At 44.9% G+C, this 27,940-nt stretch overlaps 1 protein-coding gene across 2 annotated transcripts in view; it reads right to left on the bottom strand.

Annotated features, from left to right (window-relative positions):
• Nucleotides 1–5,144: 5,144 nt before the first annotated feature.
• Nucleotides 5,145–27,940, bottom strand: part of cntln (centlein, centrosomal protein) — a 63,190-nt gene continuing 40,394 nt past the window's right edge. For both annotated transcript variants that reach the window (XM_029156781.3, XM_029156788.2), the window contains exons 20-27: nucleotides 25,191–25,430; nucleotides 23,790–23,887; nucleotides 20,905–21,031; nucleotides 20,535–20,672; nucleotides 20,129–20,314; nucleotides 17,059–17,256; nucleotides 13,838–13,912; nucleotides 5,145–5,910 (exon numbers count right to left, since the gene is read on the bottom strand). In XM_029156781.3, coding sequence (XP_029012614.1) covers nucleotides 5,800–5,910; nucleotides 13,838–13,912; nucleotides 17,059–17,256; nucleotides 20,129–20,314; nucleotides 20,535–20,672; nucleotides 20,905–21,031; nucleotides 23,790–23,887; nucleotides 25,191–25,430 — 1,173 coding nt within the window. In that variant the 3' untranslated portion in view covers nucleotides 5,145–5,799. The remainder of the gene's footprint in view (nucleotides 5,911–13,837; nucleotides 13,913–17,058; nucleotides 17,257–20,128; nucleotides 20,315–20,534; nucleotides 20,673–20,904; nucleotides 21,032–23,789; nucleotides 23,888–25,190; nucleotides 25,431–27,940) is intronic.

Genomic DNA, 27,940 nt, shown 5'->3' with positions numbered 1-27,940 from the left:
GAGCAGGAAATAAACTGTCAGCAGTCAATGACACGTGAAATATATCGCCATATTTGTAACGTTTTGTTTGCATTTCAAATATTATAAAAGCCATTTAATAAATGTCGTTTCCTTTGGTCCTGTTAATTAATAACGTTTACAACGCGCAGCCGACGTGCGCAAAGCTTCGTTGCCCTTATTACCGCGTGTGCATTCGCTTGGTGTCTCCATTAGATCAAAACTAAGCGTGTAAAATCAGCACAAATCACGAATGAAGAGCTCCAGAAAACAACCATGGTTTTATGTTGTTAAAAAGCCCTGAGTACTTTAAACTGTTAAACAAACGTGCGTTTAAAAAGCTATTTATCCAATGAAATAATGCCTATCGCTTCATATTTATTAGCGGATCATCAGATTTTACCCGGACTGACTTTTATTTGGATCTAATTTGCTCCTGTTAAGATCAAGTTCCATTACAGCACAGCTGCTAAGAATGAAAACACACCTTTAGTGTATTCGTAGTGCCATCATGTGGCAACTTTATGAAAATACAGGCACATGGAAAAACTGAGAAATATAATTAAATCAACTGTATAATAATTAATTAACAAGTCAAAATATTTTTATTTTACACACTCAGTTTGTTCAGAGTTGTTTCTTGTGTATTAGACTAATTTTATCTTTTGCCCTCAATCAAGTCAAAGTAAACCAAAATCTACAGTCCTTTGCTGCCACCTAGTGGAGAAAAACGATGTCGCCGATAAACGTGTGTAAAGTTCAACACGACGCACAGGTTATTCACAGAAACACACACACACACACGCGCGCGCACGCACGCACGCACGCACGCACACACGCACACACACACACACACACACACACACACACACACACACACACACACACAGAGTTACTTTGCACTGTTGGCCATTGGAAACAGAAGCTAAAAGTGATGCATCAAAGCAGCTGACAGAAACCTGATGAAGCTCAGTCCCACAGCTCTATGATCCTAAGGTGAGCACCCATTTGTCTTAACCCAGGAGACAATAAATCTCACCTGTACTGCGCAGACAGATGGAAGCTGAGCTCCAGTGAAATAAGAAATATCTGTGATTACCTGGGTTAAACTGATCGCTTCCTAAAGTGTGATCCACAGTGAGAGGAAGTCAGAACAGTCTGTCCTTATATTTGTGTATGGCTGCTATATTTACTGCATATCGTCATATGTTATGGTTAGATTCTTGCTACTGTGGCGTGTTTGACGTCTTCTCAGTCTTCCAGGTATAATAAGACAGACACCTATTATTGACAACATAAGCAGGACAGACTGGACAGAGATTAGAGACATGGGAGGAGCTTGGCTTCCGTTCAGGAACTGTTCAGCGTTCCTTACGTCATCTTAAGGTTCCTGGAAGGGAAAATGTATGTAGGCTGCTGCTGTTACATCCAGAAGAACCCCGGAGAAGAGCTGCTGCTCCTCTGAACTGAAGGAGTCAGTTTAGGTGGTCCAGGGCTCTGACTCCTCACTGTGGCAGGTTTCTGAGCTGGGAGAAGAACCAGCTGATTATCTCAGACAGTTTGTCTGAACTGCTCTGAATTTCACACACACAAAAACACAGACTTCATTTGTTTCATGTTAAGCTTTTAAACAGCAGTCAGTGGTCATGTTTATTTTTTCACAATGAAAGACGATTAGTCAGGTAAAAAAAGGTGCCGTGCTGTGACAGCAGACCACTGGTCGTTTGTCACGCGTTCGCCAGTCGCGTCACTGGAGACAAACAACCAACACTCACCACAGCCGTGCGTTTGTGTGCGTGCATGTGTGTGTGTGTTTTGTGAGGCCCACAGATCCTCACGCCATTCGGCTCCACTCAAACATGCTAATGTACCTGCGCTCTGCTCTAATTGGTCCCAGTGATGCTCGATCTGCTCCACCTGTGTTCATGGGAAGCCTCCAGTCAGTCCTGCAGTCAGGCCCCCGCAACTGTGTGCGAGCGTGCAGTGCTAATATTATGCAAACAAACACTTCTTTGTTGTTTGGCACCTCTTGCACCAAGCCGCCACTGTGGAAGAAAGGCAGAAGAGCAAGAAAAAGGAGAAAGGAACGAGGGGCGGGTGAACGGGGGATGCTTGAATTTATTAGTGCGATTACCTGAGGTGTGCTACTTTACAGGGGGTAATCTGCCAGCCGCTTCATACCCTCCAAACTTCAGCCAGGCCGCTAATGAGCACTTGGAAAAGTTAGTCAAGGTGGAGAGGTGCTCTGAGCAGCTATACACTGCAGACTAAGGTGTTAATATATATGCAGGAGCAGAAAACAAAGGCTGCCCGTCTGATCGGACCAGCTAGGACCCTTGAAGACTGCTACCGTGTTAGGCTTTTATTCAGATTCTAGTCCACAAAACAACACAACGCTGTGCCGAACAGGGAGCTGTGCGACGCGGCATCACAGCAGGCACGAGGCCGCCAGAGGGTTCAGGTAGTGGCATCGCTCCGCGGTCATGTCCAGGACTGCGGCTTCCTCCTCCTACTCCGGGAGAGGAGGTGGATTAGAGGCCAGATCAACCCCTCGCTCCCTTTCCCTCTCTCCCGTCTTTTCTCCCCGGGAGCTCAGGCCGTGGCTTTAGAGAGACAGCCGCCATGAGCAAGGCTTAGGACGGCCCGCGGGGACGGAGGGCGAGCGCCGAGGAACAGCCAGAAACGAGGCAGACCCACAGACGAGTTAAAGTGGCGTAGGGCCATTCAGGAGGCGAAGCCACAGGGTCTCACTATAACTGTATATATAGAGGGATCCTGTAACTTTTCCCTTCCTCTTGCCCTATGCCTCTGCTTTATCACACAGCATCAAAACATAGCTTTGGTCCCCAGAGGGGCTGGCCTTTTTATCTGCTCCCTTGCTTCCCACGGTGGGCAGCATCCACCCATAATCTGCTGCCGTTTCATGTCTGGAGTGCTGTAGAGGAGGATAAGGGACTTGTTCAAGTGAAGATCAATGAGGCTGTATACATAGCATATGGGCATCAAGAGAGTGGAATTCCTTTTTTTCTTTGTGAGGTGGCGTCTGATCTAATGAAAAAGGAACATTATGCATGAATGTATGTCAGATACCTAAAGGTTTCAACAATAATTACCATTAGGCCCTTGTCACAGTGTAATTAGTCTAAATCCAGTCACGCAGACTGTGAACGTGTAGCATCTACCTTTTGTTAGCGTCTCTGCGGAGCAAACAGAGTTAGACACAACAGAAACTGTAAACATGCTGCATTATACATTTGTCAAAACCACATTTGGCTGTATGTCACAGGTAGCTTGTTATCTGAGCTGGTGCCAAGACTTTGTGTGCGTGTGTGTGTGCGCGTGTGTAAAATCAAAGCTGAGTGGTGTATTGGCAGCTGAAACTGTGTCAGGGAAATAATGGAAATCACCGGAGGCCGGTGTCTCCGCTCAACAGCTGGCTGATAATTGTGCATCAGTCGGAGGCTGCGGAAGTTTTCGGTGCGCGCGCTGGCGGTTCTTTGGACTCGGGGCTTCCCGCCGTCCCACCCAAGTGGCAAGTATTCGCTCCCGACCGAGGGAAAAGAGCAGCCTTGAGACACGCGCACACAAACACAAATCATCGATCGACCCCAAAGTCAACCCTTGACCCTGACCTCCGTTGCCCCACGAGGAACGCCCTCCTGCAGGAGTCGGTGGAAAAACAAGGCAGTCAAGTTGGACGTGGGAAGAAGTCAGGGAGAGAAGGAGCGCGATAAAGACACAGAAAACAAATGACACAGAGTCGACTGTTTTGGAATGAATAGAAAGGAGAGGGAGGAAAACTTTGCATTTGGAACTACTGATCAAAGTAATTCCCAGAGGAAACCTCTCCTAATGAGAGCTGTACAAGAAAAGAAGGGTGGAAGAACAGGAGAGATTGAAAGAGGGGGAAAAATGTGCCACACCATTCCTCCACAGAAAAAGAGATGAATCACATCCAGAGTCTGGGGGAGGCCGTGGCTGCGTGTGTTGGGGGGGGGTTGAAGGGTGTTTTCAAGATCGCTTTAACGTCTTCACTGGGGGAGCGTCAGAGGCAAGGCCAGGTTAATTAAACCCGAGGGAGCAGCAGCCGAGGGGGCCCACATTTAAATATGTCACAGGAATAGCACCAGTGCGTCAGCTGAGACTGGCTGGTGCGGCTCGGAGCAAACATGTTGACTATGCACTACACTCTAACGGGGAGACGGGGGGAGGCGGGCGGGGGGTCGGGGCGCTGGCATAATTTGCGTGGCACTGATGCGTCGCTCCTCTGTGCCCGCTGCGCTACCGGATTTCTCCCGGTTATTAATGTTTGTCATTAGCTGCATTACGCTGGAGGACAGTGACTGGAAAAACGCAGCAGAAATTTATATGGGACAAATATTGACAATAGCTGCCTCCTGGGTATTGGAGAAGAAGAAAAGATGCAAACTATGTTAATGAATGGTAATTAACCACCAGGGTTTGTCTCTCTTGGATCCCAGTTAAATTGGTCCCCGAGTTGCAGCTAGAGACAATCCTGGCCTAATCCTTTATTATAAAAAGATAAAGGAAAACGTCATCATTAGCATATATTTGGGGCGGGAGGGGGGATTAAAAAGTGGAATTATTTCTTCTTAATTCCTGATAGAAGGGTTTTTTTACACCATTGTTAATTATACGCTATAAAAAAAAGGAGCAAAAGTGGCGAAAAGGAAAAAAAAAACACGCAAAAGGTAAAGAAACTATCAAATAAAGCAGGGCTGATTTGGAAGAACTAGCGTGAGGTCTCTTGTGTAGGAAGCCAGCTCAAGGACAGCGGAGACCAGGATCACGGTTTAATATTCAAAATGAATAATAAGGGAGGAAGGAAGAAGGGAAGCAGATAAAAGGGGTCGGAGGTAGCCGTGTCAAGGATGGGACCGCTCCCTGAAAACACCCCTGTGCTGTGCTGCATGTCTTCTCATTTGGACCCGTCTTAATGATGTCAACAGCGGGGGTCACTTGTTACCGACAGGAACCATGCCAACAGTCAGCTGTCAATCATGAGCGAGGTGTGAGAACCCTGCTGTCCAGCAGATCATCCTCAGCCACCATCGCACACTGACTGACAGCCCTTTGAACTGCTGAGACGAGTTCCTCCACACAACAAACAGCAGCGTGAAGCAGCCTCTTCAGGAATTGTTTATTTGGAAATGAATAGAATAATTTAAATGTAACATAATTACAGAACAAATACTTTAAGATCTACATGCGCATGAGCTCCGTTGGGCTGTCTGAATAATTCCACGTGGTCTCTGAGAGCAACGCTGCATCAGGTCTGATTAATGGATCCAACTGCTTCCGGTGAACGTTGGGCTCGGTGCTGAACTCCTGACTTTATCAAAGTGATGAGTTGGCATTGCTAGGTCAAGTCGCTGCCCCTCAGGTCCTCGAGGTGCCAGATAAATTAGAGAGAAAGGTAAAAAAAAAGACAAAAAACAGGTATACTTTAGCGTAAGCATCTGCCCCATCCCCCCAGGTCTGTGCAGGGAGTCGGGGAGTGGGGCAGCCCTGTAAATTAGCTTGGCGCTAAAGGGCCCCCGTCTGTAACACAGGCACGGGGCGCCAACACAGATGTTGAGGGCTCATTTACAAAAGCTGCGCCGCTGTGTTGCGCCGGTGGCCCAGAGTGAGTCGACAGCGCTTTCCTCACAAATATTGGTCCTGCTGCGGCCGCTCGGCCCGGCCCGGCCCCGTTCCCACTGAGCGGGAGCTGCGCAGGGAGGGAGGGAGGGAGGGGGAAGGAGACGAGGATGACAGTTTTTCCAGCCTCAGCCCAGGGAGTCAGGCTTTTTCGCTGACTGGTGTTGCGAGCGTGGCCAGCTCTTCTGTCAGCACTTTCCTCTCCTTCATCTTTACGCGCACCGCCTCCATTAGCTGGCCGGCAGAGGGGATCTGCAGGGGAGGCAAAGGATGGAGGAAGGGTGTGGGGGTGGAGGCAGAGGGGTTAGAGAAAATGAGGAAAACACCACTATTAAAAAAAGTCCGATTTTTGACACCTGGCAGCTTTTCACAGAGTCGACTCGCTGCTTTGTGAAACGAGAGAACCTCAGACGAGGCCCGAGGACTCGTGAAACTTTTGAGGGACCTTCCACCAAGAGTGTTTTGACAAAGCAGTTCACAAAACAGGCTACACAGCAGTAGCCTCAGCCCCGCGCCGCCTGCTTTGCTTTGCCAAGCGTATATACTCACATTTAAATACAGTTGCAAAACAACATTCACAAGCCCTGTGCACTATACTGTACATTTAATCAGTTCATCCCCAGCGTGAATTAAGGGACGCGTATCAGAGGGAGCTCAACTATAGGTTTGCTTAAAGAAGCAAGAGCTGAAGATTAAACTGAACATTTCCATTAAAAGTGACTTGGATTTAGTTCTTGGTTCCAAGGAATCTTTAAAGTCATAACTGACCGCACTGATTAAAGCTGCTGTAAACTCACTGTATGGGCATGTGAGCAGTGTTTCAAGGACAAGGTAACTACTTTTTAAAGGAAAGTGGTACAATGGCCTTGTTTTGGTGGGGCTGAAGACACGCCACACTTTCCCTAGAAGCTTAAGCTGATCACTTTTCAGCAGCCGAGCCTCGAGGCATAATTAAAACAGTCCGGGCATCGGGGGGACATGTACTTCATTGTTGTGTTTTTAGTGGGCTTTATCTATGCTGTGAGAACTGATGTGCACCTAATCATACAGGATTACAAAGGTTGATTATGAAGGAACTTTCTGTATGTGTTCGTTTAGCTGCTGTCGTGAAAACATTAAAAAGGTGAAGATAAAGAGGGCGCTTTCTCCACAGACATCTGGCTAATTTAGCTTCGCCTCAGACTCGACACAAGGATTTTATGGTCATTAGGGCTCCTGATCAAAGGCAGGTATTCATACTGTATCACCAATAAGTATTCACTGCATGCTATTTGCTGCTTTTTTACATGCGCCTCACTTAATCAAGGGTAAAAATTACCTCCCTGAGCAACCGCCTCAGTCACATGGTAGATGAAAGGTGGACTGAACAAGCTCAAAATAGCAACTTCAATATCACAAAACCTTTTAATACCACTTAAACGTTATTGACCCACACAGAGACTGACGAATATGCTGTAACAAACTTTTTGTACATGAGCTGTACAGAGAAATTAAGGGAACCTTGTTGCTTTGAAACACAGACTCACACACACCTCAAATTCAGGAGTGAAGCTGAAATGTTTTGAGGACACAGAAGAGACTGTGATGCTGTGGTGTGATCTGAAGCCGTTATCTTATCAATACCCGGACTAAGAACTCCTGAAACTCCCACAGGGGGAACACACGCACGCGCACACGCGCACGCACACACACACACACACACACACACACACACACACACACACACACACACACACACACACACACACACACACACACACACACACACACACACACACACACACACACACACACACACAGTGCTCTTGCTTCCTGACACCTCTCTTCTTCATTAAAGATAACAGGAGCAGGGAACACAAGGGCCCTTGAGCTGGGAAGTGTGTGTGTGCACTTGAGCTTGTGTAGCGCAGGGAGTCAGTTCCAGATGCATCAAACATAACACTAGTCCTTCGAGAACCACTACACTGAAGTAACTGCTGAGACATCTCCCTTGGCCTCAGCTCTCCTGGGAAAACTCACTTTCTGTGTCTCTATCTCTCTCACGCTCACGCACACACACGCACACGCGCACGCACGCACGCACGCACACACACACACACACACACACACACACACACACACACACACACACACACACACACACACACACACACACACACACACACACACACACACACACACACACACACACACTTTTCTGATCAACTAATTGCACTTAGAGTCAGTAACTATGCAAACAAACCCACTAAAAAGAAGACAGCCATGAATGCAGGGCTCTATGGGACAGCAAAGTGTGAGACTGGATCATTAAAGCTACTGATAAGGGCACATATGAGTAAACAACACTAACAGGTAAACACGTTCTACATAAACCTAACTTCTACATTAACATACAACACAACAGAACATCATAAATGTCTTCTGATTGGTCTCCGAGTCCTTTCATCTTGCTGCCACGTTTGCTGGGGACTCCTGCACTGCAGGGTAGATGGAGGTAAGCTGTGATGCAGCTGCGCTACTGGATCCCATGGGCAGCTTACGGCAGTGTTAGGAACCGGCACTAATGCTATGCTACAGTTGATTTAGCTGGGCCCCTGTCCCCTTTGGCTGAGCTGGCCAGGCCAAGCAGTAGCACTAAGCAACACAGCGGCCCTGTCCCCTTTGGCAACACTAAAATAGCTACTATAGCATTAAGCCATGCTAACTCGAATCCATTACTATTCAACAGGCCCTGCAGAGACACCTTTTGTCTAGTTATGATTTCATGACATGTTTCAGAGGTGAATGGATGTGTAAAGCCACTGACACTGACAAGTGTGTGTGTGTATATAGACATATACAGTATGTACGTTTAGTTTGTGTGTGTGCATGCGTGTGTGTGTGTGCGTGTGTAAAGACAAGGACAGGTTCTGCAAGGAAAAGGTGTTTTTATGAGCCAATTAAATGACATTGCCATTCTATAGCCTGGGGCACACCTCAGGGCAAGGAGCAGCTCAAAGTTGAAACACTCCAGTGACCATTGTCTGGCAGTGGCATTACACACCGACTTCTTTTTTTTTTTTAAAGGATCGATCATACCAGCTCTTTTGTCTTCTCCCTTGAAATGGGTTAGCACAATTATTTCCAAGGGCCCAATTTGTAGTAGAGCAGTTGTAGAGCGGTTGTGGGATACTTAAATGAGCAGGAATGAGGAGGGTGGGGCAAAACCAGAGAGCCTGAGAGATATAAAGCAGAAAAAAGTTCTGGTGGGATCAGCAAATAGCTAGTGAGTGAATTTAACACATTATCAGGACTGTTTACCTCACTATATACAGTACGTGGATTATATGTTTATACAGTGTTATACCAGTGACACTTATTTTAAAAATAACAGTAAAAAAGCAAGGCATTTATTGGCTTTGACTAATAAGTCCTGTGGTAAAGAGTTGTCCCTGGCTGATGGGCTGTCTCAATCTAGGCCACTATTCAAGGTGAGAGGGAAGTAGTTACAGCAGTTTTATTACAGAGGGGAAAAAACAGCTCTTTGATCTTTGATCTTCTCACTTTTGTTTGAAAATCAAATTTATCAAACAGGGGAATAACAACAACAACAACATGATAAATAGATTAAAAAAAAGAAGCCCAAGCACAAAGGCGCCATACGAAAGCCGTGCATTTGATTATCTTCGATAATGAATATGTCACAGTTGCAGAAAGGGCTCAGGTAAGAAAATCACTAAAGCACCAACAAGCCTATTCTCCCACTCTCCTTCATAATTACCTTCCCCTGCAGCGGAATGGATCCCTCTCTTTTCTCCCCTTTTGGCCACTAGAGACTCATATGAAAGGGAATTGGACACTTGGGGCCACAAATACTGTAATTAAAAATCTCTCCTTTTCCTGATATGGTGTTTGGAAACATCATTTTGGTGTGAAACATGCATTTGTTAGGAATCTGACCTAAATACACAGTAGATTAAACACAGGCTGCACCGGGTCTTTGTTTCAGGTTCCTACTCATTAGGTGAAAATGAGGTGATTCAGGTACTGTGGGTATAAATAGATAGGTGATATCCATACAAACAAGAAGCTGCCTTAAGGTGGAATTCACTGAGCGAGAACACACCTGCGATTAACCGTTTCCTCACTGGCTGCAGTAGTTCACCGGGAAGCTGCTGGAATTAACACAGTGGCTTCCACTATATTACAAACTGTCTTTCTGCATCAGTCCACTCTGATCCAAAGGACGGCACTTTGGTTCAGACAACCTCAATGCGCCGAAACAGCATCACGACTTGAGAATAGCACTGAAATCGTTCACCAACGCAGCTGATCTCCCTGAATGGGCTGAGCGCTAAACTGCAGCTTGGCTGGTTAGGTAATCACCTCGACTCCTTGAACTGCTACGAAACAACACCAATAAGCTGCACCTGCTGTTTCTATTTGTGTGTAGTGCAAGCTGAACATACTAAACGAGAGTAAGTCTGTAAATGCCTCTGCTTAAATTAAAACACATTTTCCAACTGCCTTTCAAACAACGCTCACACCACTCTCCTTCTGGGGAAACCACAGTTCCAGTGACATATAGTATTTACAGTACAAAGGCTCGAGTCCCCTCCACACACATACAAACACACTAAAAGGCAGAAAAAAAGTGGCTGATTTAATTAGCTCAATCATTAAATGAGGCTTAATTAGAGTCGCTTTTCTTCAGAGAGAAGTGTGGGACCCAGAGCTGTTCCTTGTCATTACAGAGGCATAATGAGTCACACGACACAGAACACGGCCCCGCACACTCCAGCGCCAGCAACAATAGAAAACTTTTGCAGTAAATTAGCGCTGTAAAGCACGGAGCCTTTGAAATGCTTGATAGTGAGGGTTAATGATGTCACGCCCCCAGGGGCTGCCAATATGATGAGAAGCGCTGACGAGAAGTGACATGAATAAAATCTGTTATTCAGCATCAGATAAATGCTGCCATTTATTGTTGTAGCAGCAAGATGCAGCAACTGCTGATTAAAGTTCAATAAGGGCGTGAAATGAGAGGAATTATTTCAGCCCTGCAGTCCATCCATAAACGCCTTTGATGTTTTATAACAACTCCAGCCTGTTTCTGCTGCCGCCTTAATGTAATGTTCACCTGCTTGTTATAGTTTGGAGGCTGATAAGAAGTGATGCTTGTACGTCTCTCCTGGGGGTGATTGGGAGGTAAATATTAGCAGGCCCTGAGCGCCACCCCATACCAGTAAACCAAACCACTGTCCTCCCATAAAGAAATCAACAGAGTCAATGACTTTTTAAATGTTATTATGCTGTCATGAGGCTTAAGATGTGTGTGTGTGTGTAGAAAATGAGTCTGAAAAATTATCTGGAGGGAATGTGTGCTTGCGTGCATGTGCACACGCTTGCACGCACATGCTGCCTACTGTTCATTACTGGCCAACAGCAGAAGCCAGTCATTTCCCTGTCTTCATAAAGACTTGGCCCATTAAATTCTACCTCCAGTCAATAATTAGGACTCCACAAATAAACCAAAGGCAATTAAATCAATGCTTCCCCGGGCCGGTGCCTGGACCCCATGGCCCACATGGACACTCCATCTTCACTGCCGGCCTTATTCATGGTGGGGTGTGATGGAGCCGTACAGCACACCCCCTGGCCTGCTCGTGATTATTAGATACCTCCGTCCCTCGATCCTGGCTATGCAGTGCCGCTCGCGGTGGCGCTCTACTGAGAGGCATAGGGTTTGATTTCATTGACTCACTACTGGAGGCGAGAGATGAGAAAATGAACGCAATGTTTCATTTGGGTTTGAGAGGACATGCGAGGCAACCTATGCCACACACACGCACCCGCACACACTTTTGACTTGCAAAATGTTTCAAGTTCTTGTTATGTTGACAAGTGGCGGCGCTTGACAGAGACTGCAAACAATAGCACATCCACCGGTATAGATGCACAGAGTGACGGGTTTGCTATTGACAGGGCCACTGAGATAATAAAGTGCTGTCCCACTGGCAGCTCCATTAGGCGCTGACAGTGACAAGATGAGACTGCACTTGAGTGTGCGACTACACACACACACACACACACACACACACACACACACACACACACACACACACACACACACACACACACACACACACACACACACACACACACACACACACACACACACACACACACACACACACACACACACACGGACGCGGTCTCATCCTCCTTCAGTGACAGGCAGCCAGTTAAGGACACGGATCTCTCTCATCTTTCCTTTCACTGGTTCTATTTCTGTTCGTGTGTCTTTCTAACTGCAGAGGGGTGGGTGAGAGCAGATCAGGGCGAGGATCATATCACCATTAGGGGAGTGTGTTATTAGTGTCACAGCCCGGGTGACAGGCCAGGCCATTTCACTTCACATACTGTATGTTCTGCTTGGTGAGCCTTTCGCAGGCTATGACAGACGCTGAAGGAGTGGAACGGCGTAGGAGTTTTTGAAGTGCGCTGCCCTGCTTTGCTAGGAAATCACCGGCTTCTCAATACCTGAAGCTGTTATCCCAACGCATTATCATAGCAGCATTTAAAAATCTTACATTAGGACATTAGAAAATCATCTGGTCTCTGGATAGGCAAAATGTCCTCAGGAATATAAAAGAGACAGACTGAGGCAGGGCCCGGTGTCCCCCTGATACAACGGCATCCTTTAAAAAACCCAGACAGCGCCAGGAAACCGTAAAAGAGCGAGGAGAGGAGCATTTGAAATAAATAAACAAAAAACAGAACAAGATGGACTTGAAAGGGGATAGAAAAAGTGTGGTGCAGTGCAGTGAGGGGGGGTGACTGCGGTGGTCCCAGCGGTCCCCACAGGGACCTGGGGGCAAGTCTCAGCCTTGTCATACTCCACTCTTCTCCTACACTCCCCACTCCAGCTCTCGCCCCCCTCCCACCTCTCCACCAACCCTGTTCTGCCCACGGAAAACGTCGATAGCAGGCTGCCGGTGCCGAGGTCTCTGGTGGACACTAGCTCATTCTCTCGGCATCGACAGGCCCGCCAAATCAATATTTAGTTCCCCACTAACAAGCTGCCTCGGGGTCTGAGCCAGAGAGAGAGAGGGAGAGGGAGAGCGAGCGAGAAAGAGGAATGCGGGACAGTGGAGGATGGCGGAGAGACAGAACAGGGACTGAGAGCTGTCCAGCCAGAAGAGAAAAACATGGATTCAGTAGTGCGTTGTGTGTGTGTGTGTGTGTGTGTGTGTGTGTGTGTGTGTGTGTGTGTGTGTGTATGTGTGTGTGTGTGTTAGTGTGGGAGGGGGAGAGGAAGGTGGAAAGGTCAGAAGAAGATCTGGGGAACAAGAGAACAGTGTCTGGTGTGTGTCGTGGTGCGGAGGCGACGCATGAGTGCCTGCGGCAGCCACTGACAAGAACACAGACACACACTCGACACTCTCAATCATACACATATCACAGCGAGCAGACGTTGACAGCACTCGAGTAAAGCTCCAGCAGAGCACTCAGATGAGTGGCTGTGCACACAAAGACACAGTCTGTCACACACACACACACGCACGCACGCACGCACGGTTTTATCTTTTGCATCGTATTTCTTTCAGAGCCCGGAGCGGGACATTTGGGTGAGAGCTAAACATCGCAACATTTGTTGCATAAGTTTGTACACTGAAAACTGACAATGGAGAATATTAGCAAAGTTGGGAAAAACAATTTAAAATATATTCGAAATATTGGTTGAACTTTTTAATTGTGTTTGGAAATACAACAAAAAGAGAAATAAAAATTAAGGCCTTCGTGGCCTGAAATGATCATTTTTACCCCCAAATTATTAATGTTATTCGTCCAACGAAATCACATGGAGTTAAAGAAACCAAGCGTTGTCCTGTGATATTGGAAAAAGTCAAAGATGCTGCATCCAAAATCTTACAGTTAGTAACTCCATCTTGTTCTCCTACAAGGTGTCACTCACAATGCGAAGCACAGACATTCTGTCTTAGGGCCCAAACTAGTGGATTCACAATTATAAAACATTGGTAAAGGTAATAATAACCTCTTTGCATTATGTTTAGAGAATATAAAGTTTTTATATGGCGGTCTTTAGGACAATACACTGAAAACCTGTATTAGTGTGGAACTCTAAAATAAAGAGTGTGTATGAATGAATACTATCATTGCAAATGTGTAGACTTACCTTTTGTTGCAGGATGTGCTTGAAGCTGTCCAGCCACTCCTGATCCTTTGGACCTGCAGAACAGGCTTCTGCCCCCTGCAAACACACCATGAATAAGTCTGTGGTCCAGTTTGCCAAGGCAATTGCTCAGTGAGTGAGTACAAACTTGAATCAAACTTTACAGATACTAAATCCTGTCATCTAAAAGCCAGAGGAATACAAGTGGCCATTAAGGGGTAAAGTTGCAATGTTTGAGAGGCAAAAAAAAATCACAATGATAGAAATCCAGCGTATTGCCAGAGACCAAACATACATTACATGCACCTATGATAGTGGTGCCTCGTATGTGGATAAATGTCACGTTTCTAGATAGAATCTGCCAGAAACCGTATGCTATATCAAAACATTGGCCTCTGCAAGTCTACTGCTTGAGGGCAGAATCATAGCACCACACCAGCCAGGACCTTGATGAAGCTCTCTGGAGACTCAGTGGCAGGGTACGCCAGCATAGGTTTGCATGCTACTCATGTATAAAACCTAACAGAGTGGTAGCCTTGTTACTGCTAATGAACAGGGTGAGGAGAGACCGCGTGGCCATGTACACTTCGGTACTAATGTGCTACCTCTTCACTTTGAACCCCAAGTGCTGCTGCTTGAAATGATGTGACGAGCCTTGTGCTGTCTGTGTGTGTAAAACCCCCGTATCTGCAGAACTATTTAGCAAATAATTATCCATTTGTGTATCAGACTGTCCAGTAGATGTTTAGATTAATACTGTAAATATTGGTTTGATCACAACTAAAAATATATATACACGTGTATTGTTTTTTAACTTTTGAACCACTTTAGATTTTTTGGATGTTCTAATCTTCTGTTCAAAATTAAGAGCAGTTCAAAAAACTACTTAGCGCAGGGTGGGATGACAGTGTTAATGAGTCAAGGCTCGTGTTCTGTCTCGTTGCACATTTTATGCCCTTCTAGCCCAACCGCGATCCAATGACAGTGAACGCTTTAGACACAAAAAACCCAATATGTATCTGTGACAGTATCTATGTCTGATATCTAATTAGGGGCTGGCGCTTAGAGGAACTGAGAAGCAGAGTGAACGCAAAGGGGAGGGAGTGTGTGGGTATATTAGTAGAAGAGAGCGAGAGAAAGGAGGGCCTCCTTGTGACTACTGCCTACAAGTGTGTGTGTGTGTGTGTGTGTGTGTGTGTGTGTGTGTGTGTGTGTGTGTGTGTGTGTGTGTGTGTGTGTGCGACTGCATGGGTTTGAGCGTTATCGTGCTTGTCCACCCTTGGTAGATATATAACAAAGCACTGACCCTCCGTCTAACATTAGGTGCAAAACAAACTGGCCTGGCAATTATAGCCTTATTACATCTGGATCATTAACTTCACAACAAGTTTCCCAGGGAGCCTCAAGCTGCTCTGGCCTGCGCTATGGAATGGATAAAGGGCAAATAACATTTTGTAGCATGATGCATGTGTGTAGATATGTATGTTTGCACACAGTTACACACCTGCCTTACATTCTTGCATACAGAAAACACAGATTGTGTGTGTGTGTGTGTGTGAGGGACAACAGTGCCCTTGCTTTGAAGGCTGTACTGTCTGTAATTACTTTAAAAGCAGCACCTCAAAGAAAAGTTTTTGCAGAAACAAATCAACAAACCAAAACTAATGGTCTGAAAAAGGAAGAAATATGAAGCCTCGAAGAGACGGCGGTAATTACACGAAGGTCACTTGTTCCCAAAACTCTCCTGAAATGTAACCACAGCCAGAAATTATTTATTTAAAATTCTGGATACGCCTGAAATTCAAAAATGCATTGATTTTAAAATCAAGTACTGGTGTTCCACAATGTTTGAAACTCCAGCAAATACTGTTGACAAGAAAAATCTGCCAAACCAAAAGGGGAATAGCTCTGTTGGCAATGAAGTATTCTCATTTAAAAGTAAAAATGAAAAATAAAAGCAATCCCACTGAGCCCTGTGCTCTCATTCACTACACTGGTATCGCATAACCAAGTGAATTAATTAATTCACTATGTTTTGGACTTGTTGGAGACTACAGGGACTTGTGTCCTAAAATCCAAAGAAAATCAATTCGCAAAGATTGTGCAACAGCTTAATTCAAATCACTGTTCTGAGGCAAGTATAATGAATCAATGAGATTTCAATGAGATTTTAAATAATTCCGGTTTAAGTTCGTCTGTAAATTTCTGCATACCACAGGACTTGAAAGGTTTTCACCAAACAAAACATGAAAACCACCATTAACAGGAAAGAAAAAAAACGCATTAAGGAAGAGACAGATTTGACCTACTGAAGCTTAAACCTTGATAACAGGAACTTTTTGTCAAGTGAGAAAGCGTAACCCGTCATCTCCTGGGTGGAGCTGGGCTGCAAAGGGCTAAAATTGGTTTCAAGTGTGAGTAAGTGCCTCATGCGCCCTCTTTCATCTCGTGATAGATGGGAGGAAGTCCCCTGGGATGGGAGGTTGATTGTAACATGGAGCTGCTAATTGATGGCTATGATCTATGGCGGAGCAATGACCCACCAAGTTGGAAGTTGGAGACTTTTGCAATAGTGGCCAATAGTAAGACATTTCAGCTGGACGACTGCCTTCCCTTGAAAGATAAGAGTTTGTATTTACTCAACTTAGGCCATATTAAATCTTATGATAAGCTGGCAGCTGTTAACAGGTTTTTGAAGAGAAAGAGAGAGACACAGACAAAAAGAAAGAGAGAGAGCGAGAGCGAGTGTCACATCTTTCTACTTATTGGGTAGTTGCAGTATATGAGTACCACAACATGCCTATTCTGCATTTATCAGTAGGAGAACGTCAAACACAAGATGGCTAAACACTGCTAAACGCAGGTGAAATGAACTATGAATGGTTCTTTTTCTCCTTTCTTACTCCATTATCCACTAATGCTACTGCACAGTATCTGCTCCCAGAGGACAAGGCCAAAGTTACTGTAACTTCTTGCCACTCATTTAGTCTCAATTGACAGGAAAAACACCCGAAAGCTACAAATCAATAACGATGATACAATGTCTTTCCCATTCCTCTGGCAGAATCACTGAGCAAAACCTCCTGAAAACTTTTTAGGATGTTTCAAAATTTTACAGAACAGAAAATCTATTGTAGGTAAGTTGAGTCCTGTGGGCATAATCTAGACATGATATAGATCCTAAAGTTGGCATAAAGTGTTGACCTATTGTCCCATGACCTTACCTGATCAGTGTCCATTATGTCCGCAAGATCGTTCTCTGACATATTGAGGATGGAGGCAGCAATAGACTTGGCTTTGATCATGGACTTGGCTGAGAGGCCGCCCTTTACTGCCACAGCATTGGCCTGCTTCAACCTCCTCCTCTTCATCAACAGCTGCTTGACCTCTCGAACGTCTAAAAGTATTTCGCTGGCCAGGGCCTGAAGGAGGAGGAGAAGAAGAAATAAAAAAAGAGGATGATGAAATGGATATGGAAAAACAAGAGGGATAGCTCTGCCTGGCAGATGAATAAATGAAATTGATCAAGCATGCGCCAGAGAGGCCTAGTACATTATGGAGGAATATTGAGTTTGACACACTCAGATTCTCCCTTGTAGGATGGACCTGAGGGTTGGTTGCCCTGTCGATTGAAAGCTGAGGGAACACAGCTTTGATATCAAAAGCACCCTCAAGTTTTGCTAAAATCTCCACAGACAGAGAATCGTGCATCAGAGAGAGAAAGACAGAGAGCTACGGAAAATACAGCCATCATTTATTTATTTGCTTTCTGAATGTCTCACAGTACAACAGGGCAGCATAACAGTGTTAATAATTAAGCTACGAGGGGCTGTTTCAAATGGTGCCCGAGTGAATGGCAAGCGAGACGAGGAAGGCCTGGGATGGCACAGTTGTCGGGCACTAAATGGGAGTTTGCTCTAAATACAGACAGACAATTAAATGTTAAAACTGCCACTGTACACGAGAAAGTCAATAAAGTAAACTCCCCTTTGCTTCATTTTGAGCTTATTGATCGAGGCAATAATCTTCTGTATCATTCCCTTGTAAGCCTGCTGAAAAGCTGACCTTGGAATAGATGGTCAGATGAGAGAAAGCCAGAGACAGGAGAACTTGGAGTGCACCAAAACAACAAAAAGGAGGCAACAACAAGTACAAGAGCAACTTGCACTTGGATAGTGCAAAATATAACCCAGCACAGAAGAACTGCACTCGCACAGACGCGCACCGATGAAACGCATGAAAACACTCTGGTGGATTACGGTAACACAGGTAATCACACATGAACAATGCTCTCTCTTAATTTCACACAGGCCGACGAGGTGCAGTTTAGAAAGCCAGCGGTGGTTCTCACTGGAGAGTGCTGAGTGAGCAATTGGAGGCCTGCAGCTGACCGCAGGAGGAGCGTTGCTGCTTCTCTATTAGCAATGTAAATATGCATGAAGAGCACATAAGAGAAATAACAGGATCTTGGGATGAAAATGCCCATCAGAAGAACAGAATACAGAACTCAGGAAACCAGAAGTATACCCAACTCATAGACGTGAAGATGAGATTAGAAGGTTCTGTGTCAATTAAAGCACCTTTCAAAAGCATGTACACAAAACACCCATTTAAAGTACTGTAAGTGGCCAATTACATTACTGCTGCAGGATACTACATGTCTAATACTTACAGAAGGTATTAATAAAAAGGGCAGATATTTTTTTTTATTCAAACAACTCGTACCACACAGTTTTGTGCGTTTTGGTAGCAATGACAAACCAAAATTGAGGCTTTTCTCAAAGAGAACTACCTCCAGTGTGTGTGCATGCGTGTGTGAGTTTTGAGTAGTCACTACATGCAGGGCCACTGTTTAGCAGTTCAACAGCAGTGCTTACAGCCTGGGGCGTATGCAGGGGCCAAAAGGGTTTTCTGGCACACAATAAAAAATCTCCACGCACACACAAATACACACACACTGCATGCAGGCACAAAGAAGAAAAAACAATCTCATAAAGACACACAGAGACATCTATACACACATACATGTGCAGCCCTCTGGCCCTGATCAATACATGACAAGAGTAAATCTCCTCCGGACGTCAGGCAGTCCAATCAAAGGGCCTGGTGTTCTTATAGGGGATCACAGGAGCCAGGGGGAGACAAACAATGATGTGAATCCTCAACAACATCGCAATGGCCCCACCAGCCTGGGGTTATGGGAACGGAGAACCGCAGTAATACAAGAATGAACTGTGCTCATATGCATGCGTGTTATGGCTTTCGCCCGTTTTTATATGCATGTGTGTGTAGGCAGAAAGGGGAAAGGAAACATAAATCAGACACTGGACAAGGACTTGCAGTGACTTATTGAGTCTTCACCTTTTTGTTGATAGACAGAAATCTATAAACAGAGTTGTTGGACGATCTTTGTCAGTCACACCTCTTAAGGTGACAGATTAGCCCTACACAAAGACATGAGTGCCCACATGCTATTCTAACAGGAGTGGCCACTGCCTCCTTATATATTGTGAAATAGTTGGCAGGCATAATGACACATTGGTTACAGGTGCACCCTCCTCTGCTTCGGGTAGGAGAATCAGCTAGCTAGCTCGAAGGCTTGCCCTGACCAGGTGGGATGTGTAATCTCTCCAGTGTGTTCTGAATCTGGCTCTCATCCCAGTTGGACATGCTAAAAACCGTCCACAGGGAGCTATCCTGCAGATATCTTGATCAGGCGCTCCAGACAGCGTTTCTCACCCGAGTGCTTTGTATACTGTACTGTATGTGTTTGTCTTCTCAACTTTAAGTCATTGTTTAAAAGCTTCTTTGATGGAAATTCGCCTGGTGTGAACAAACTGCCATCAGTGGCAACAAGTAGGGAATACAAACCTAGAGACAGATCACTAAGAATACCAACAACAGCTAGAAAGGAAGGTGACTGTCAATCACCCTTAGTAACTTGCCACAACAAAGCTTCCTGGATCCCTCACAGTGACACTGTTGGCGCAAATTAGTGACAGAACGACCCAGGTGTTTTTTTCATTCATTCAAAAAAGCAACTGCACTAACAGCAACAGTACTTTGTATTGGTAATGAACCAATCATCATTACTTGTGTTTAGTGTAAAGAGGTGAAAGTTTGAAAATGTTTCCAAAACATGATTTAGATTTAAATGGGGAGTAATCATTTGAGTGCAACTGCATGTCAAGGTTCAGGTGCAGCAGCACAATGTCACAAAACTAAGGCCATGCTGATTTTACAAAGATTGTCAAACCTATGACCTCTGCTCCTCTGCCCTTTTGTGCACATTACCTTGATGAAAGATTGAAGCTGCTCCAGCTGGGAGTAGGCCTGGCCTAGCTGTCTCTGAAGCTTATCCATGACATGGGAGCTCTGCTGGGTTAACCCCTGCATCTGCTCAGTGGCTGTCTGTTCCAATGCAGACAAAGCCTGCTCACTGGCTCCCAGACGAGCCTGGAGGGCGTGCATGCGCTGCTCCTGTAGGGATGAGCAACACACGGGACTGGTCACACGCAGGTAAAAACCCGGCCGGTGTTCAACACTGTTAACATACAGTCGGCGTTAGTCAGCGGTTTGTTGTACCTGTGGGTCCCCGGTGGTCACTTACAAAAGCAAGCTCATCCGAAAACCCAAAGGATTACCATGGTTTAAAAGTTTCAAATCACTGTTTTACACTGTGAAGGTTACTGTTTCCAACCTTTTTTTCCAGGTCCTCTTTAAGTTTATTGCAGGAGGCCTCGTATTGGCTTTTCTCAGTAGTTGCCACATTCAGTCTTCTCTTCAGTGATTCAATAAGGGCTTTCCTGTTGGTTGCCTCTTCTGCTAAAGTCTTTACCTGTAGAGAGGCACAGTAGCAGAGCAAAACAGAGAAGTTAAAAAACCAAAGACAAACAAATGTATAGGCGTTGTGCAGCTCTGTTTGCAGGAGATGCAATACTAACTCATTTTAATATCATTCAGTTTGTAAATGATATAATTATATAACTTTTAAATGTTAAAAAACAGTCCTTTCCATTCATTCAAAACATAAGCAGGAACTACACAAAAGCCTAAAACTAGTGTGTTACCTTCTTCTCCAGGTCCTCCCCCTGTCCTCTGTAACTATTCTCCATCTCCTGCAGAAACTTCAGTCTCGTTTTCAGATCCTCGATCAGCTGCCTTTTCATGTTCACATCACGCTCTGTGTGGCTCGCTCTGAAAACACAGATAAAGGCAGGCGGACACGGAAAAACATTGCCCGCAAATGTGATATTAATGTAAACAAGCGCGTATTCTACGCAGACATTCATAAACAAGCACGATCACACGCTCGCAGCGTCTACACAGCAGGGAAGGCACACATCCACGCAAAGCTGGCAGACACAGTGTCCCCATGCAGTGCATCAGGCATGACAGCTCATTATGACAACTAAATACACTGGCATGCTGTTTGGGTAAGTGGAGGGGGGTGAGATAAGGTTGCATATATAATTCTAACTGGCATATATTAGAACAAGTGCTCTGGTGGGGAATGCCGCGCTAAGTGTGACTGGGGAGTCCTTTTTGACAAACAGCCTTTGGAATCAGCAGCGACACTACTTGAAAGAGTGTAATCAAGAATTTAAATGTTTATTATTTTCAGCTCCGCACTACACGAGTCACATAGAGGAACGCAACAACAGGGAGACCTGACTTGGAAAGCGGTGATCATGAAGGGAATATGCGCTAACAATGTTGTTTGCGTGTTTTTACTGTGTGCTGATAACGCTTCCCTGAAGAGAGGGCAGGGTCAGCGATCCCAGCTGTCGCACACACGCTCCACGTGTCGTCTTCTATTTGGAGAACTTGCAGTCTGCGCAGCCTTATTATAATACGGCCCTATTTAAAATTGGCTCAGTATGTTAGCATGTTTTATTCTGTTTTCATAAAAGGCAAATGTGAGGCATTTTTCATGCTTGTCTGTACATTAGGGGATTGGAACAAACAGAATAAATATCATAAGGATGCAGTTAATTTAAATGGTTTTTGCCCTTTTTTTTTAATTTCAGAGATGTAGAGGATTTTTAGCTCCCACATGCATCATGGCTTGTGTGTTTAAATAAACAGATGACGCAATGTGGAGCAAATGCTTTCGTGTAAGTAAATGTCCCTGTTTCCCTAGGTGGATGAATGCCTGGAGGGCAGAATGGCTAAATAAATGTGAGCTTGTCCTATTGGAGTGACATTAAATTAAATGAGAGAGGAGTCTAGCCTGGGGACTTTGGGGGAAGTAGCGCTGGCTGGTTACCCTGTGGATTTGGCCATTAATGAGAAAACCCATATTGAACCTTTCAGAGGACTGTCTGGTGTTGACTTAAAGACAGAAAGCAGCAATAAGAGCCCCAGCAGCTCCCTCTGTCCCAATGCTAATGGCAATTAGATCGACAACATTTATTTTAGATGTTCTCCTCTTCTGCACCCCAAAAAGAATAGAGGATAAAAAAGAATGAAGGATATATGGTGCTTCAGTTGGAGCGTGTGATCTCTATTTATGAGTGTTAGTGGAAGGAGAGAAAGGGAGAGAGCTCCAGACTACAGTATATCCTGATCAGCTGCACGTTTGTTCCCTTTGTTCTCTGCTTGTTGGCAATATTGTTCATCAAACATGCATGTATTGTAATGATAACCGTCAGTGGTCTGATGCATTTGTGGGCGAGAGAAGGCGGGAGCACGCATTTCTGTGTATGTTGTTAAGAATGAAGTGCGGATGGATGTTTCATGTGGCTGATAGACAACAGGGCTAAAGATGAAAGAGGCAGCTTCATAAATAAGGCAGGGCCATAGTGCCGGATATTGACTGAGGACATGCCGGTGTACTTTGAAATTCATTTCTTTTTTCCCCCTTCTCTTCTTTAAGGCGAAGCAGCCTTGTTCCCTGTGTGTGTGCGGAGATGTATATTTCAGAAATGTCTAGACATCTCTTCCATTCCGAGAAGGGGTCCCTCCATGGAGGCAAATGGTAGGCAAGTAGGGATGGCGAGTTACGCGTGTGTGTGCGCATGTGTGACAGAAGTCTGAGGAGAGGCTGAGGCTGTCGTGGAAACACAGCTGAGGGATGTTCACTCTGTCTGTCTGTGATCCGGTGTGCTTTGGTCACATACAAACACATACCCTCTGTGATTGTACACATGCCCCTGGCTGCATTATTGACAGCAGTAGGAGGACACAGAGAATGAGAGGGAGGAAAGACAAGTGTGTTTTTTGGGCCATTCTCTAATGCAGAATGATAATACACAGCACTGTTTAAATCTCAGTGGTCTCACTGAGTGAATTGTTTATATCTTTACATTCTGACTGTGTAATGCAGCGAGTGCTACAGTAGGTGAACCCTGTAATTCATTAGGACTTGTGGCCCACAGGCCAGAGTGATGCTGTGTGGGTTTTAGTGTCATGGGCCAGAATGGTGCCTCCTGCGGCACACAAACGATCAATACGCTGCTTTGATCAGAAATCCACATCAGCTACCCACATAAACAACACTACGATACATGACACACAGGACACCCACATGTGCGCTCACACACACACACACACACACACACACACACACACACACACACACACACACACACACACACACACACACACACACACACACACACACACACACACACACACACACACACACACACACACACACACACAAATTCCTCCAGTTGTTTTTATTCACTCACTCATGAGAACATACATATTTTGCCAAATGATTCAGGCAAAGCATGCACAAATGGAGTGCAGCAGACTGAGTTCTGCCACATGGTGGAATCAAACACTGCGGATGAGAGCGGGACTGAATGTGCATACATGCAGACACAGACACGGGGAGATGGAGAGACAAAGACAGAGAGGGGGACGCAGAAATAAGAGCTGTGCTGTGGAGCAATAATGAGACACGGGTAGAAAGGGAAAGTAATAACACTAATGGAAAGAAACTGACTTGTCTTGCAGCTGACAGAGCTTGTCTTCCTTCTCCTGGAGTTGGGCTCGCAGGGCTTTGTTAGCTGCCACCTGCCTTGTGACCTCCGCACTTGCACTCTGAGGGGAGAGCGCACAGAGTGTGTGTTTGTTAATGTGTTTGAGCGAGTGTAATGGGGGGAGGGGTTTATGACACATATGATGACAGGTCAGACACAGCATGCCTCCTCATTATAGCTACAGCAGGTGGGTGGAAGGTGCTAAAAGAGGTTAAGAGGGAAATGTATTTTTCAAAGTAGATGAGATAAGGGTAGTAATTAGGAAAAATAACAGTTTAGAGGGCTGTATTACTGGCATGTTTCAGCTGGGAGTACAGTATATGAAAAATGACTAGTTTGTTTATCAACTGATGACGCCTTTACTGAATTTAATTGTAGAGACCTTTTATACTCTACTGTTTTCATACGTTCCCCTTTTCTCACAGGGTAACAGAGACATGGCTCATGATGACAGGTCGGCTTCAGATCATAAGACTGATGTATATTTGAATGTGCATGTCCTCTACAGTTTAAAGGGCCCTGTGTCCCCCGTGGGAGCTGTAGCAGCACACGCCTTTGACAATGTGCTCACTCAGTGTGAGCACCCCCACGGCGCATCCCTCGCCGCTCCCTTCTGCTGTCACCTGACATGACTTCCTCGGCTATGTGTAATGACAGCAGCAATCTGCTCGGTGACACTGATGAGCTGGCTGTGGAGAGAGTGATAATGCCGTGGTAACGCTCACACCTTATTCCCTATGATGTAGGGCACGTCTCTACTGTTATTCCCCATTTCTCATCTTCCTGACAGGTACTCCGTAACAAGATCAAATGATAAGAAATGCTAATTCATGTTGAAATCACATGCAATTTCAGGTGATGTTCAGCGTAAACTGAAAGAATTTGTATTTTTTTTAAACCAACCATGATTTGAAAGTAAAAACTTGACAGAGTTTCTTTGAGAGTTTCTAAACTCCTCAAGGACTTCAGGCCGCTCAAACCAGTGAGATGTTAAAATGACTCAAAAATATTGACTGTCGATAAAATAGGAGAGAAATATCTTCCTGAAAAAACTTGAAGGCATGTGCTTTGGAGCACTGTTTGGTACAGAATAATAATTAACCAAATGGCTGCAAATCGTCAACCTTAAAATTAGCAAAATTGTGAAACTGATTTTGTTCCTTAGTGGCTGATATCTACAAAGATTACACAAGGCAAACAGCTAAACGCTCTTTAAGCCTTCCTTGATTTTTATTATTTAGGCATTCAAGCTTCATAGTGCAAAACACTGAAAATGAACACAAGCTTTATTACCATGATCCTATTAAGAGATTTACCTCATAAGAAAATGCATTAGGGGAATCTAGTAACTTAGAAATACAAACCTTGAGTTTGGCTTGAAGTTGCTTGATTTCGGCCTGCAGGGCCTGAGAAACAGGGTTAGATGGGGCTAGAACGGTTCTGCCCTGGCAGGAGCAGTTTACGAGTACTGGTGCTATTGGTACTGGTGGTGGTGGTGGTGGTGGTGCAGTTTGCTGGGGGAGTGTGATCTGCCTCCACTGCTCCAGCTCCATCTGCAGGACCTTTTTCTGCTGCTCCACACCAGCCAGGTCAGAGGTCAGCTTCTGCAGATTGACCGACAGATGAGATAGGCTATTTCTTATGATACCACAGCTCAAAAAAGTTGTACTCATTGTAAAACCAAGCAAACATATATTAGTTACAGGACAATAAGAGTTACAAAGTTTTAAGTAGTATGGTGTAATTTTACGTCTAAAATTTAAAAGGATTTGATAAATGTAGAAAATAAGCAAACATGTTTAAAATACTGTATTTGTTTAATTTATTATATCATTTAAATCATATTTTAATGTAAATTGGAAGACAGATACTGCTGCCTGATAAGTAGTGGCCATTTCTCACAATTAGTGACATTGATAGTAAAGCTTTCCTGCTAAATTACAGCTCAATTTGCTGTAGAGAGAAATCTTTCTCTGTGCAGTGATAGGGTTAAAAAGTATTGTCACTACAGTACCTAATCACCGCAGTGTCCTGGTAATTCTAACATTAGCATCGTACAGAAAGGCTGGTTTATTTAAGAAAAACTAAAGCCCAAAGGTCTACATTTTGTTCAACATTGCCACATATAGCTGATGTGGTCTCACATCAAACATCAGGACTAGGAGACGTGATACATGCAGATGTATGCTCCACGCATGAGGTAAATGCTGGAACACACAGAATCACACACTCACACACCCGAGTGAAACCGCAGATTCCCAAGGGTTTGCTCTCTGCTCTGTATACATGGAGGTTATTGATATCTGGTTGCTTGCTGACACCTTTTAATAGAATCCCTCTTGTTTTAGGTTTCCTCTGCTCTGTTGAAGACACACATACCAAACCCCAGGGAGGGAGACTGAGAGGAGTAGGAGTGATGGAGGGAGAATGCAGAACGGGGCTACGGCTGCAGTGGCAGGGCCGCATGGATTAGGAGTCGCATCGATGACACTTCCTGTAAGACGGGCTTTGATTTCACAGGTCATTTTCAGCCGGGGTGAGAGATGACGCTGACTGATATACTCGAGGCGCATTAGGCTCTTCTGAGCAGAGAACATGCTGATGCTGTGCCAAGTGATGATTAGGGGGATTTATAAGGAAACAACCGACACCTCAGCGTGCATGTGAGCACGTGCGGTCACACCTGTGCACCGAACAGTGAATAGGTCAACATGTGCCAATACTCTGTCACATAGTTTGAATCTTGCTGGCCAGACTGATATGTAGTGCAGCTATCATTAAAATTCTGAAGCATTTTAGGCCTACGGTTATACGGTCCTAATCCTAATGATAATCCCAGCACCTAACATGCTAGAGGAGGGTTAGAAGATATAAGCGTGGCAAATTCCAAAGGTGATGTCACAGTGCAGGCAAGCAGTGACTGACTGAGGCTGGTAATCCTAGCAAGCAAATGATCCTGTTATTTGGATGCTACACATGGGCAGCTTATTTCAGGAGGCGTCAGGAGCTAGACTAGTAAGACTAGATTTACCTGTCACCTGTGTTTCTTAAACCTCTTATGTCACCTTAAAGGATCATTTATCACAGATTAGGTCTTCCTTCTCATAGTTTTTGCTTTTGAGTATTTCTTTCTGAGTATTTCATATGTATCCATTATTACTTATTCCATATTCCTAGTTCTAGAGTCGATCTGAGGAGCATTTGTGACAAACTATATGCACACATTGGCACTTAAGTGTTAATTTCTTATCCCGTGTACAGAAACTCAAAATCCAAAAAAAAATGTCCGCACAAATAACTTATTTGTGAATCTTGAACTTTAACAAAAAACGAAGTAATAATAAACAGGAAAAGGAAGGAATAAGGGAGGAAAACCTAATGATAGAAGGAGGCACGGAAGGAAGCCAGGAGGGAAGGACAGAATGGCCAAAGGATCAGGAGACAGAGTAACACAAACAAGTTTCTGAAAAACTGCCATGCTACTTCTCACATGATGGCCCCTGTGGAGGCTGTCCTAAGCCAATTACAAGCTGAGAGTTTTAGTTGGAGAGTTGGCCAGGACCAGCTGGAACAAGCCCAAAGTCCATCACCTCTTGCCCTTTCCAGAGAGGGCAACAAGACCTGGCTTTGGCCAGTCAGGCGGCTCCAACTCTAGTGGAGTGGCATTAATACTGCAGGAGGAAAGAGGAAATAAACAGGAAGACAACAATACCCTCTACTGTATGTCCACGCATTCATACCGCAGTGTATTCGTATGAGTGTGTGCCTCTACTGCTGTGTCGGAGTCTAAGGTCTCGCTGGGCCTCGGCAATCAGATGCCTGGGTGGGAGCACAAGGGCCACTTCCTAGGTAGCAACACTACGAGGGCTGAACTCTGACCTGTGCAAGTCCTACATACTGTATGGGCCCTATTCCACTCAGTAAATCAGACCTACTGTACAGACATTTGGCCTTAATCAAGTGTCCTTGCTCCTGCCTTTCAGATTAAAGTAAATAGTGTATAATTTGTGTGTACATTTGTTGGTGCCTACAAGGAGGTCCTGACAGGATACATACTGTTTAGGGCCAGAGTACTTTGTGTTTTATTTATTGTCTGTACCAATTGTAGGAACAT

The sequence above is a fragment of the Betta splendens genome, chromosome 1 (genome assembly GCF_900634795.4).
Source record: "Betta splendens chromosome 1, fBetSpl5.4, whole genome shotgun sequence".
Classification (NCBI taxonomy): domain Eukaryota; kingdom Metazoa; phylum Chordata; class Actinopteri; order Anabantiformes; family Osphronemidae; genus Betta; species Betta splendens.
The sequence above is the reverse complement of the archived record's forward strand: the minus strand, read 5'-3'. Positions and strand labels throughout refer to the sequence as shown.